The sequence below is a fragment of the Epinephelus lanceolatus genome, chromosome 12 (genome assembly GCF_041903045.1).
Source record: "Epinephelus lanceolatus isolate andai-2023 chromosome 12, ASM4190304v1, whole genome shotgun sequence".
In the NCBI taxonomy this organism is placed as follows: domain Eukaryota; kingdom Metazoa; phylum Chordata; class Actinopteri; order Perciformes; family Serranidae; genus Epinephelus; species Epinephelus lanceolatus.
Window position 1 is genome coordinate 45,137,276 of NC_135745.1, and position 12,795 is coordinate 45,150,070.

The 12,795-nt window shown below is 51.1% G+C and overlaps 1 protein-coding gene across 1 annotated transcript; it reads right to left on the reverse strand.

Moving 5' to 3' along the window:
* Positions 1 to 1,322: 1,322 nt before the first annotated feature.
* fastk (Fas-activated serine/threonine kinase) lies at positions 1,323 to 12,495 on the reverse strand. Its single transcript, XM_078173476.1, has 11 exons — positions 12,349 to 12,495; positions 9,362 to 10,220; positions 8,710 to 9,049; positions 8,433 to 8,620; positions 7,213 to 7,361; positions 6,905 to 7,121; positions 6,553 to 6,712; positions 6,347 to 6,438; positions 5,306 to 5,993; positions 5,111 to 5,225; positions 1,323 to 2,607 (listed from the first exon to the last, which is right to left on the reverse strand). Exons 2-11 carry the CDS (start codon positions 10,176 to 10,178, stop codon positions 2,521 to 2,523), a joined length of 2,853 nt encoding a protein of 950 aa, XP_078029602.1. The 5' UTR covers positions 10,179 to 10,220; positions 12,349 to 12,495; the 3' UTR covers positions 1,323 to 2,520.
* Positions 12,496 to 12,795: the final 300 nt, after the last annotated feature.

Genomic DNA, 12,795 nt, shown 5'->3' on the forward strand with positions numbered 1-12,795 from the left:
GCACCATGACATCACACTATGAAACTGTAATTACAGAGGAAGTCCTCAGCTCATTCTGATTGTGTTTAAAGTTTCTATTAACATGTTCAAACACACGTCATATTTCTCATTCTGTGATGAACACCTGGAGCCAAAAAACTTATTATGCTCTGATTGGTCAGAGTTTACAGGTGTATTCTTTTTTTTTAAAGATATTTTTGGGGGGCATTTTTAGCCTTTATTGTAATAGGACAGACAAGCGTGAAAGGGGGGGAGAGAGAGAGAGAGAGAGAGAGAGAGAGAGAGAGAGAGAGAGAGAGAGAGAGAGAGAGAGAGAGTGTGACATGCAGCAAAGGGCCACAGGCTGGAGTCGAACCCAGGCTGCTGTGGCAACAGCCTTGTACATGGGGCACCTGCTCTACCACTAAGCCACCGATGCCCCACAGGTGTATTCTTAAAGAAAGCCAAAACCTGCAGTTCCTCTAACGTCCACTAGAGTGCATCCCCTCCATGTTCACATGTAGAAATTAACATGTTTACAGCCTGTCTGGTCTCTGGAGATCATTTCTACCTTTTTATACAACTCACCTGTTTATACTTTATTAAGACTTAAAGTTACACATCATTAAGGGGGCGGGGCATCTTTGAGTGACAGGCTGTCTGCTGACAGTAGATAGATCCACTCCTCCCTCCTCCACAGCTCCACCCTCTCACTCAAATATGGTCACTTCTGGCTCCAAATATATATATTTAAGTAAGTGAGTGAAAAAGACTAGCCATCATTTCCGTGCAAGTGTGTTTGTGGGCTGCCTGGGAAGTAATCGTTACAATAGCATGTGGATATTAATAAATATAAATAATATAATATAGAAAGAATCTGATCTGAAATCAACAGTAGGTAAGACACTGATCATGTCACGGAATCATGTCACCTACATGTAGCTACATGCTAACATCAGGGAATCATGTAGCTACATGCTAACATCAGGGAATCATGTAGCTACATGTAGGTGACATGATTCCCTGATGTTAGCATGTAGCTACATGATTCCCTGATGTTAGCATGTAGCTACATATAGATGACGTTTCCCCAATGTTAGCGTGTAACTACATGCAGCGGTAGCATGGAACAGATGATCATATGGCGCTGACATCAGCTTGTAGCAAAGTTAAAAACGATGTTGTGAAGTGTTCTGTCGGTTAAAGAGTGATTATGTTTTGACTCTGGACTCATTGGTCATGACTCGTGACCTGACAGTTGAGACTTGACCATGACTCTGTCCATGTGTGTTGGTGACATGATGTTGTGTTGAAGTGATACAGACGACACACAAATACACAAGTTCAGTTTGAGCTTTTATAGACATTTGAATGAATAGATTTATAGAATATAAACAAGCTGTCTGTCCATCTGTCCGTCACCTGATACACAAATAAATAATCTGACCTCTGACCCCGACATTAAATCACCCACACATCATCACACCACAGCTGGCTCCTCCTCCAGGCTTTTGGCACACTCACAACGTTACCATGGTTACCCTTCTCCCTCCCTTAGTGTGCACTCAGAGAGAACTACAGTACCCATCAGCCCCTGCTTCATCGCCTCATTTTATAAAACAGTGACGCCCCGAAAAACAGAGTCCTGTACATGCATCGCTGCCGTTACCATGGTTACCATACTTTATAAAAAGGGACTCCACCCACCCTCCCTCCCGCCCGCCCCCACCCACAAAAAAAGATACAATGTTTGTTCATTCATATAGCGATCAATCAGAACACAGCCTGCAGTTAATGTCACGTTAAAGGACCGTCTCTGCTGACCACGTTCCAAATCAAACTGTCGTCACACCTGAGCAGGTGACAGCAACCCCGACAGTGCCCTCAAGGACACTCTGAACATTACTAATGTTAATTCATTGTTGCAGAGTCAAAGTGCACCTGAACGCACCGCCGCCGTCAACTGCACCGGAAACAACAGAGACTCGTCATGTGATCTCGTGTTCGCCAGCGGAACGACCCAGCTGCTCCAGACGTCACGAGAAGAGACAGGAACTCAGAGCTGAGTGAACTTTACTGAACACTGACCACAGTGTGGGCGGAGTCTGTTCGGAGGGTCAATCTGATCCCTACGATGTGACTGGTTTGGAAAATGGTCAGAAAACAGCATAACGGTCCTTTAAACAGCTGCACAGGCTGATGGGAGTCTGAGTCCACCTGCACAGTCATCATGTGACCTCAGTGAAGCTGCAGCAACACGTTATTTTATCATCGAGTCATCATTCACTGTTTGTAACCATCGTCACTGACTCGTCTCCGACTTGTCAATAACTTCTCACTGACTCGTCAGATTAGTTGATAAAATAATCAGTAGTTGCAGCTGTGATCTGAATAAACACATTAACGTGTCACCGTTCAGAGGGCTGCTGACCTCTGACCCCCACAACGTGCACACACGCACACACGCGTGTGTGCGCGCGCACACACACACACACACACACACACACACACACACACACACACACACACACACACAGGGCGTCATAGTGGGACGTCCAGCAGCTTCTTGTGCAGGTACTGTTTCACCTCCTCGATGCCATTCAGCTTCTCCAGCTCATGGTACGGCAGCTGAGGGGAGACAAAAAGACAAGTCAAACACCATCTGACATCTGAAGGCTACTGGTCCTTTTACACCGTGGTGACATCGCACCTTTATTCCTCCTCACCAGCCTGTATAAAAGGGACAATCAGAGAATGAAGGGACAGAGTTGTGTGGCCTTCAGGCTGACAGTGGAGGTGGTAACAAAGCCAAAATGATGTCTGTATGACAGGACAGTTGCAGGATGGGATGTCTTGTGTGCGACCCACTGCGGGAGATTTAAAAAGCAGCTAACTCAAAGAAGAACAGTAGCTGCTAGCAGTTAGAGGCTTACTCAAAGAAGAACAGCAGCTGTTGGCAGTTAGCAGCTAACTCAAAGAAGAACAACAGCAGATGTTAGCAGCTAACTCAAAGAAGAACAGCAGCAGTCCTCTGGTGCGGTCAGAACCACCAGGAGCTGAACCCGCTCAAGACTGTGGAGATGACAGTGGACTTTAGGAGAGGCCCCCCGACACTGCCCCGCCTCACCATCGTCAACAGCACAGTGTCTACTGTGGACACCTTCAGGTTTCTGGGTACCACAATCTCTTGGGACCTGAAGTGGACCTCACACATAGACGAGCTCTGGAAAAAGGCCCAGCAGAGGCTGTGCTTCCTGCGACAAGTGTTGTCACGGTACCAAAATTGGGACCCACGGTACGATACCAGTGACAGTATCAGAGTTCTATCTCTCTTCCCCCCACTTTTGTTAATTCTGGTACATTTAAAGCAAGTCTACCAGCGTCAAATTCCTTGTGTGTACACACATACTTGGCGAATAAAGCAGATTCTGATTCTGAACATTTGAGCACCACCTGGTGGAGGTTTGTGGTTGACACAGTGTCACCTGACCTGATTAAAGACAGGTGTGCAGGGATCAGCTGAGTGCTGAAGACGACATGAGGAAACAGTCTGAAACCGCTGTGTGTTTGCTTTAATCTCAGTTCACCATTCGAAGTATGACATCATCACATCAGCTGATCGGAACTGTTTATTTTGGGGAGCGTTTGTTTTAAAGAGTTGGTCAGAGGAATCGTTTACAGCTCCACCCGTCCTTCAGATCAGACCGCCGTCCAACCAGCTGCAGCTCCAGACATCATCAGTGAGGACAACTGAAGGTATCATTTTAATAAACCATGTTTCCTGTCAGTCTGGTCTTCAGGTGGTGTCTTTGAGGACGTTAAGACAGTCCTTTATTTGTCCGTTCCTCATTAACAGAGACATTAACTCCACATCTGCTGTTAAATTAACCTGCAGTTATGAGTCAGACAGAGACAGACTGAGGGACGTTAGGTGTGTGCGTGACTGCACCCCCTCCCATCCCTCCAACTCCATCATCAAGTTCATGGATGATACCACTGTGGTCGGGCTTATCATTAGAGGAGATGAGACGACTTCCAGGGAGGAAGTCCAGAAACTGACAGAGTCGTGTTCGGCCAACAATCTGCTGCTGAACACCACCAATCATCATAGACTTCAGAAACAAAAGAGCGGATCAGGTCCCACCATCATGTGACGGTTAATGGCCTCTTCGTTTGCGAGGACAAGGAGGGCGCGCAATTCCTTGTCTCCCCAGTTGCTCATCTTTACAGTGTCAGGTTTGTGTTTCCCTCTTGCTACTAGCTGCTCGCTAACACCTGCTATCAGCTGTTTCCTGTTTATCCACCGCCAGTGGCTCGCACGTGCATCGTCATCAACAGGAGCTCCTCCCACAAGTCATCAACAGCCCCTCCCACAAGTCATCAACAGCTCCTCCCACAAGTCATCAACAGCCCCTCCCACAAGTCATCAACAGCTCCTCCCATGGCGGAAGGCTGCCTCGTTCTTTTTAAACTAAAAGGGTTCCACCAATATGTCTACCCTACGAGGTGGAAAATTGGGCACCTCGGATCAACTCGCCAATCTGGCTCTGTGTGTCTAAACGCTCGCAGCTCGCTGGCAAAACCGCCCAACATTTGCAGAAAATCTGGCAGTGTAAAAGGGGCTTATGTGTGGTATGTTGGGAGCTCAGCTGCTGATAGGAAGGTGTTGCAGAGGGTAATTAACACAGCCCAGAAAATCATTGGCTGTCCTTTGCCCTCCTTGGAGGAGATCTCCAGCTCCCGATGCCTCAGCAGGACCAGTTCCATCCTCAAGGACTCTCATCACCAGCACATCATCTGTTTAACCTGTTGCCCTCAGGCAGGTGCTACAGGTCAATCAAAGCCCCAACCACCAGACTGACAAACAGCTACTTTCCCTGGGCAATAAGAACTCTGAACAGGCAATAATATGTGCAGTACAAGAAATGTGCAATCAACCGACTGCTGGTTTAACTTATTTATTTCTAAATCTCCTTTAGCACTGTTTTATTCATTGCTGTGTATGTGACATGTTGACGTCATGTTTGTGATCTGTTTTATGTTGTCATGTATCGTACTGAGATCAAAGGAGCAGCACCTACAATCTCATTATATTGCTATATAATGACAATAAAGTTTTCTAATCTCTAACCTGTAGGATGATGTATCCCAGCAGCCTCAGGTGCCGGTCCCTCATGGCTCGAGACCCGACCAGGACCTCTGAGTTGTGGCAGTAGTGCCACTTATCGTTGACAGACATGATGACCCTGCAGAGACACAGTGAGACATGAGGACACCTGTCAAACCTCCTCAGGACGTCCATCAGCTGACTCTGAGGTGGACTGACCTCCTGATCTGTCTCTGCTCTGTGGGGGGGTTGTCCCCGTCGGGTCTGTCAGGGGGGTGGAGCTGTAGTGACGGGGGCCCTCTGTCAGTCCCGGACCCCTCAGAATACGTCACATCCTCGTAGAATCCCGGCAGCTCGCAGTCTGTCCCAGGGCCCCCCAGGGTCCCCCCCTCGTCCTCCAGGATCTTCCCGATGGAAAACTGGAAGAGTGAGTCTGGGGCGGCGGCCCCTGTGGGGCCCTGGGCCCCGGGCGGGGCCAGGCCATCAGAGGGGGGGCTGCTGAGCGTGGAGCTGTTCTGGCTCTCCAGAGAGTGCTCCTTGGCCAGACTGGAGTAGTACTCTGCTGCAGGGACATAGTAGGGCCCATAAGGGCCGCCGTTAGTCCCGGGCCGTGGGGGCCCTGAGGGAGCCGTGGCCCCTGGCGTGCTGCGGATGTGGTGGGGAAGGAAGGACCTGGACTCCATGGCCCCGCCCATCGCCTCGCCCACGTGACAGGCCTGCTCTACCCCCTCCTCCAGTGCTGTGAACGGAGAGAACTTCTGGAACTCTGAAGTCACCACAGCAACCGCTCCATCAGCCGGTTTGGACGCCACGGCGACACAGGACGGAGGAACGATGCTGAGAGCCAGACCAGCTCCAGTCCTGATGGGTAGAACCCGCCCAGAACCGTCCATCCACAGGACAAAGTCTGGAGACAAAAGAGAGTCCAAGTATACACCTGAAACTGTGAGGGTCATAAGGACAGAGGGATGTCGTATGCTGTAAAGCCCTGTGAGGCAAATTGTGATTTGTGATATTGGGCTTTATAAATAAAATTGATTGATTGAAACTGAAACTCTGTGTGTGTGTGTACTACTGTGTGTGTGTGTGTACTGTGTGTGTGTATGTGTGTGTGTACTGTGTGTGTGTGTACTGTGTGTGTGTGTACTACTGTGTGTGTGTGTGTGTGTGTGTGTGTGTGTGTGTACGTGTGTGTATTACTGTGTGTGTGTGGTAGTACAACTGTGTGTACTACTGTGTGCAGTATTCAGTGTGCAGTACCTGTGTAGTATCCTGGAGCGAGCACTTCATCCTGTTTGTAGTTCTGTTCTCCGACCAGCTGTCTCAGAGCCTCAGCTACCAGACCTTTATAACTGACAGAGACAAAGGAATCAGGACCAGTTCATCCAGTAACAGGAGCCAGTTAGAACCAGTCTGAGGTGATCAGGTGTCTGTTACCTGTACTTGTGTACAGGTGTGTATGTTACCTGTACTTGCGGTTGACCTCATCAGCGGTCAGGGCATGGTCAAACATCAGGACCTTGTGGGCGTCCTGCAGGCGTGGTCCAGTGTACTCACGGTACTCCAGCTCCACCGCAGCGTCCAGCAGAGAGAGGTACCGCCGGACGATGAGAGCGTACGGACTGTCTGTACACACACAAACAGCACACAGGTACCAATACTTGAAACACCTGCGGTAACAGTAACTTGTACTCTGAAGTCCTGCTGACAGGATCGACCCTGAAAGACCTCTCAGGAATCACAACCCACAGCTAGACTGGGAACTTTACTGATTGTGTCGAGCTATAATGGCTGTACTGGTTGTGTTGTGGTACTGACTGGTGACGTTGCTGATGAAGGCGGAGGAGAAGACTCGGTGCAGCACCAGGCCGGGGAAATGTCCCAGCTGGAACAGAGACATGAGGATGTTGACGGTGGCGAGTGGCGAGCTGAGCGCCTTCAGCTCCACCACCTCCTCCAGCCGAGAGAAGAACTGCTGCTCGTTGGATGGACGGTAACTCATCCTGCTGAACGGGAACACCAGCTTCTGGATCACCTGAGAAACCACAGACAAACGCATCTGCACAGTCACAGGTACACAAGGCACACAGGTACTGAGGTCATGTGACCACTAGTCCAGTCCTCACCTTACTGTCCAGATACTCGGCCTTCTTCACCAGGAAGTCTGCGATGGTGTCGAGCAGTCGTGTCTCTCTCAGCCGATGGCGAGCGATGTATTTGGCAATCAAAGCCATCGTGTACGGAGTGATGCTGTCTACCTTCTTTGGCAACTCCTCTGTTTCAGAGCAACATGTCACATGATCAACACAGCGTTTCCATGGAGCAGTCCTCTATGGCTGGGTTCAGGTTTGAGGGTAGGTTGGATAGTATTGACAGTTTGTACCCAGTGTGTACCCAGTGTGTACCCTGTGTGTACCCAGTGTGTACTTGATGTGTACCCAGTGTGTACCCTGTGTGTACCCAGTGTGTACTTGATGTGTACCCAGTGTGTACCCAGTGTGTACCCTGTGTGTACCCAGTGTGTACCCAGTGTGTACTTGATGTGTACCCAGTGTGTACCCTGTGTGTACCCTGTGTGTACCCTGTGTGTACCCAGTGTGTACCCAGTGTGTACTTGATGTGTACCCAGTGTGTACCCAGTGTGTACTTGATGTGTACCCTGTGTGTACCCTGTGTGTACCCTGTGTGTACCCAGTGTGTACCCAGTGTGTACTTGATGTGTACCCAGTGTGTACCCTGTGTGTACCCTGTGTGTACCCAGTGTGTACCCAGTGTGTACTTGATGTGTACCCAGTGTGGACCCTGTGTGTACCCTGTGTGTACCCAGTGTGTACCCAGTGTGTACTTGATGTGTACCCAGTGTGCACTTGATGTGTACCCAGTGTGTACCCAGTGTGTACCCAGTGTGTACCCTGTGTGTACCCAGTGTGCACTTGATGTGTACCCAGTGTGTACTTGATGTGTACCCAGTTTGTACCCTGTGTGTACCCTGTGTGTACCCAGTGTGTACCCTGTGTGTACCCTGTGTGTACCCAGTGTGTACCCAGTGTGTACCCAGTTTGTACCCTGTGTGTACCCTGTGTGTACCCAGTTTGTACCCTGTGTGTACCCTGTGTGTACCCAGTGTGTACCCAGTGTGTACTTGATGTGCACCCAGTGTGTACTTGATGTGTACCCTTTGTGTAGCCAGTGTGTACCCTGTGTGTACTTGATGTGTACCCAGTGTGTACGTGATGTGTATCCTGTGTGTAGCCAGTGTGTACCCTGTGTGTACTTGATGTGTACCCAGTGTGTACTTGATGTGTACCCTGTGTGCAGTCATTGGTGAACCCCTTCCGAAGCTCACCTGCCAGGCTGCTGATGAACCTCTCCTGTCGGTTCTGGTAGAACAGGTGAGAGCTGAAGATTAACTCCAGACTTTTGTTACTCGCCTCACGAACACACGCTGCCAGCATTTCATCTAAAAGTGCCATCTCCTGGTCACGAACACCGCTGACACTCGCCAGAGTGTGTTTGACCAGACGCAAGATCTTCCTGAAAGTCGGAGGAAGACAAAAAGACGTCATGAATACTCAGATCAAAATCATTTTAGATGCTGTCACGTGAAAAACAGGATGTACGACCTGTTGGCAAGCAGTTGTTCAGGGTTTGGAGACGTGTTGTTGTTGTTAGCTGTAGTGGCGTTGGCGCCCCCTGTAGCAGCGGTGGGTTCCTGTGGCTGCAGCGAGCGCCACTTGAGTCTGTAGTAGGAGAGCAGCAGGAAGAGCGTCTGCGGGTGGCGCTCTCTCTCCAGGTTCTTCTCCAGGCCAGCCAGGCAGGCCTCAGTCAGCGGGTGCTGGCTGCCCGGGTGGAGCTTCATACTGGAGCTGAACACCATGGACACATCCTTCTGGTTAAATTGGTTCAGTCTGGACTGAGACTCCGCCTCCAAAACCTGGACCACCTGAGAGTCACTGGGAAGACCTGAAGAGACCACAAACACAAAGATCCAGACATCACAAATCCTCCAGGTCTGATGCTACGCAGCCATTTCCTGTCTGGGTTTGTGTTGGTGCGCACCTTTGTCACTACTACTCACCTGAGAACCTCCTCCTGTGTCTCTGCTGCCTGTCACTTTCATGGATATGCTAACTGTTACATAATGATGTCACACGTAAGCAAATTAGTTCATGATGTCATCTAGCACGTTTCCCAGCAGGCCACTGAAACACCTGTGGAGCCTCACTTGAGAGGAGCTCCTCCTGTTAAACCTCTGCCACTATCATTGGGACTCACCGAGTGCCGCCACGGCGTACAGACAGTTGACGATGCTGAAGTTGTCAAACTTGGCGCAGTCATTGACGATGGCGTTACAAAGCGTCTGGAAGTCCTGATGCTCCAGGATCTGACGTCTGTCACCTGCCTCTGCCCCTCCCCCTCCTCCTGAAGCCTCAGTGTCATGGTCATCCCCTCCGCCTCGAGGCGGCGGCGTGGCCTGTAGCAGCTGTCCAATCTTCTGCAGGGCAACGGGGTAGTGGTTATGGGAGATCTTGGCAGGGTTCTGGGTGACCCAGCGCAGCACCTCATCAGGATGCCGCGAGCGTTCGATCAGACGCTTCATGGTGAAGAACGTGTCATAGCTCATCTTTTCGTGGATGAAGTTCCACGTCTTCTTCTTGTTGCCGGCGGTGGCGGCAACCCCTCCAGCCGGAGCCCCCCCTCCGTATGTGTGGAAGTGGGCGTGGTGCTGGTAGTGGGGGGGCAGCGGAGGCGGGGCCAGGTGCGCAGGCTGCGGATGGGGGTGGTAGTGGTGGTGGAAATGCGTTCCTCTGTGGGCATCAGGGCGACCCTGGTATAGCGGGTAAGCGGGGGGAGGTGGGGCCGGGTGGTGGGGGAGGTGGGGATGAGGCGCATCAAGCATGGACAGCCCCGCCCTTCGCCCCTGTTTAACACCACCACCTCCTCCCCCTCCTCCTCCTCCTCCTCCTCCCCCCGCGGTGCTGTAGAGGCGGGTGGCGTACATGTCAACAGACTGAGCGACGGGCAGAGGGGGGCAGGGAGGGAGGCGGTGAGCTCGGCTCAGGAGGTGCCACGCAGTGGACAAACACAGCATAGTCCAACAGCTGGGCCGCCAGGAAGCAACAGCGCACAACTCCTGCAGGGGAGAAGGAGGAGGAGGTGAAGGAGGAGGAGGGGGAGGGGGAGGAGGAGAGGGAGGAGGAAAAGGAGGAGGAGGAGGGGGAGGAGGAGGGATTAAAGGAGCAGCTCAACAGACATCCACCTCCTAACAGAGACAACAGAGCTTATCAACACGTCACATGACAGTGCAGGACGTGTTTGTGTTTCAGTATCCAGACGGCGTCCTGATTTAACAGGTGTGAGCTCATCTGTCGTCACCGCCTCGTCTCCAAACAGGAACATCTGAAACATTCTGGTTTATCAAACACAGTGGAAACAAGGAGGAACCAAAGTATCAGGTGACGAACCACCTGACCACAGAACTGACAGGTGACATAAGCAAAGACCAGAAAAACCTCATGACCTGAACTCATCACCAAAGGAGAACAGAAAGCAGAGCAGAGACTAGGAGAGGAGAGCAGAGACCAGAGCAGAGGAGAGCAGAGACTAGGAGAGGAGAGCAGAGACCAGAGCAGAGGAGAGCAGAAAGAAGAGACTAGAGGAGAGCAGAGACTAGGAGAGGAGAGCAGAGAAGAGCAGAGACAAGAGGGGAGCAAAGACCAGAGGAGAGCAGAAACAAGAGGGGAGCAAAGACCAGAGGAGAGCAGAGACCAGAGGAGAGCAGAAAGAAGAGACTAGAGGAGAGCAGAAAGCAGAGCAGAGGAGAGCAGAGAAGAGCAGAGACAAGAGGGGAGCAAAGACCAGAGGAGAGCAGAAACAAGAGGGGAGCTGGGACAAGAGGAGAGCAGAGACAAGAGGGGAGCTGAGACAAGAGGAGAGCAGAGACAAGAGGGGAGCAGAGACAAGAGGGGAGCCGAGGAGAGCAGAGACAAGAGGGGAGGAGAGCAGAGACTAGAGCAGAGAAGAGCAGAGACAAGAGGAGAGCAGAAAGCAGAGACTAAAGAAGAGCAGAGACTAGAAGAGGAGAGCAGAGACTAGAGGAGAGCAGAAAGCAGAGCAGAGGAGAGAAGACACAAGAGGGGAGCAGAGACAAGAGGAGAACAGAGGCAAGAGGGGAGCTGACACAAGAGGAGAGCAGAGACAAGATGGGAGCAGACACAAGAGGGGAGCAGAGACCAGAGGGGAGCAGAGACAAGAGGAGAGCAGAGACAAGAGGGGAGCAGAGACAAGAGGGGAGCAGAGACCAGAGGGGAACAGAGACAAGAGGAGAGCAGAGACAAGAGGGGAGCAGAGACAAGAGGAGAGCAGACACAAGAGGGGAGCAGAGACCAGAGGGAAGCAGAGACCAGAGGGGAGCAGAGACAAGAGGAGAGCAGAGACCAGGGGGGAGCAGAGAGCAGAAGTGAGCAGAAGCTGCAGAGTCAGCAGTTAGACTACATCAGATAAAATGATCAATTAATCAGCTGCTCACACAGTCCTCCTGCTCCTCCTCTGTCCTCCTGCTTATCTGTCCTCCTCCTCTTCTCCTTTCTTCCGTCTCCCATTTTCTGCTCCTCTCCTGTCTTCCTCCTCCACCTCTGTCCTCTCCTGTCTTTCTCCTCCACCTTTGTCCTCCTCCTCTGTGTTCCTCCTCCTCTCCTGTCCTCCTCCTCCTCTCCTGTGTTCGTCCTCTCCTGTCTTACTCCTCCACCTCTGTCCTCCTCGTAACTTCAGTCAGCCCAGGCCCACATGCTAACGTTAGCATCCTGTCGGCCGATTAACCCCCTTTCCACGGTATCACAGAGACATCACTGCCTGAATCATATAAATATGATGACGTCATATCATATGTGACGTACCTGTGTGTGTGTTTTTTTTCGGCCGTCTGTCCAGCTTACCACCGGGCAGCTGACAGCTGTTAGCCGAGCAGCTAGCTGTCAGTTAGCAGCTCAGTTAGCAGCCCGACTAACAGCAGCACGTCAGGGGATTCACACTGGACAGAAGCCGTGAAGCTAATCGGGACACCATGCTAACGGAGGCTACAAGCTATAAACTGAGTTAAAACAAGCTAACTGTCGGCTAAGCTACACTAGCCGTTAGCTCCGATCCTCCACCAGCTGATCTGTTAGCCTGTTAGCATCAGTGTGTCCTTCTCTCAGCCGCATATAACCCGCTTATTAACCCGCTAATGACCCGGGTTATAACCCGGCGAGGAGTGTGTTTACCTCATAGCTCAGTGACACCGGCAGCTCCGCTCAAACACCTGAGGCCGCTGACAGTGCGGGTTCACCGGGGAAACAGTCAGCGGTCAGCAGCTTCATTCCTCCACACAGCCCGGCATGAAACTGTCGGAGAGCCGGGGGAGTTCGACAGCGCCCCCCGACGGCTGCTGCCTTAACAACACCTTTATTATAATTAATATATATATATATGTTATATACATGTTTATTACATGTGTCACGTGTCTGCTGCTCAAACGATGTTTACCGTGTCCAATCCTCCCAACACAGAACAGAAAGCCGTCAGTATCCAGTGAAATGAGGATGAGTGTAATGAACAGAGACAACACTGGTTCAATAATGAGAAAAATGATTGCACTATAATTGATTTACTTCTTGCACGAGATGAAATGCGATCATTGCTCCTCTGTTTGTGGTACTCCTCCTGATCAC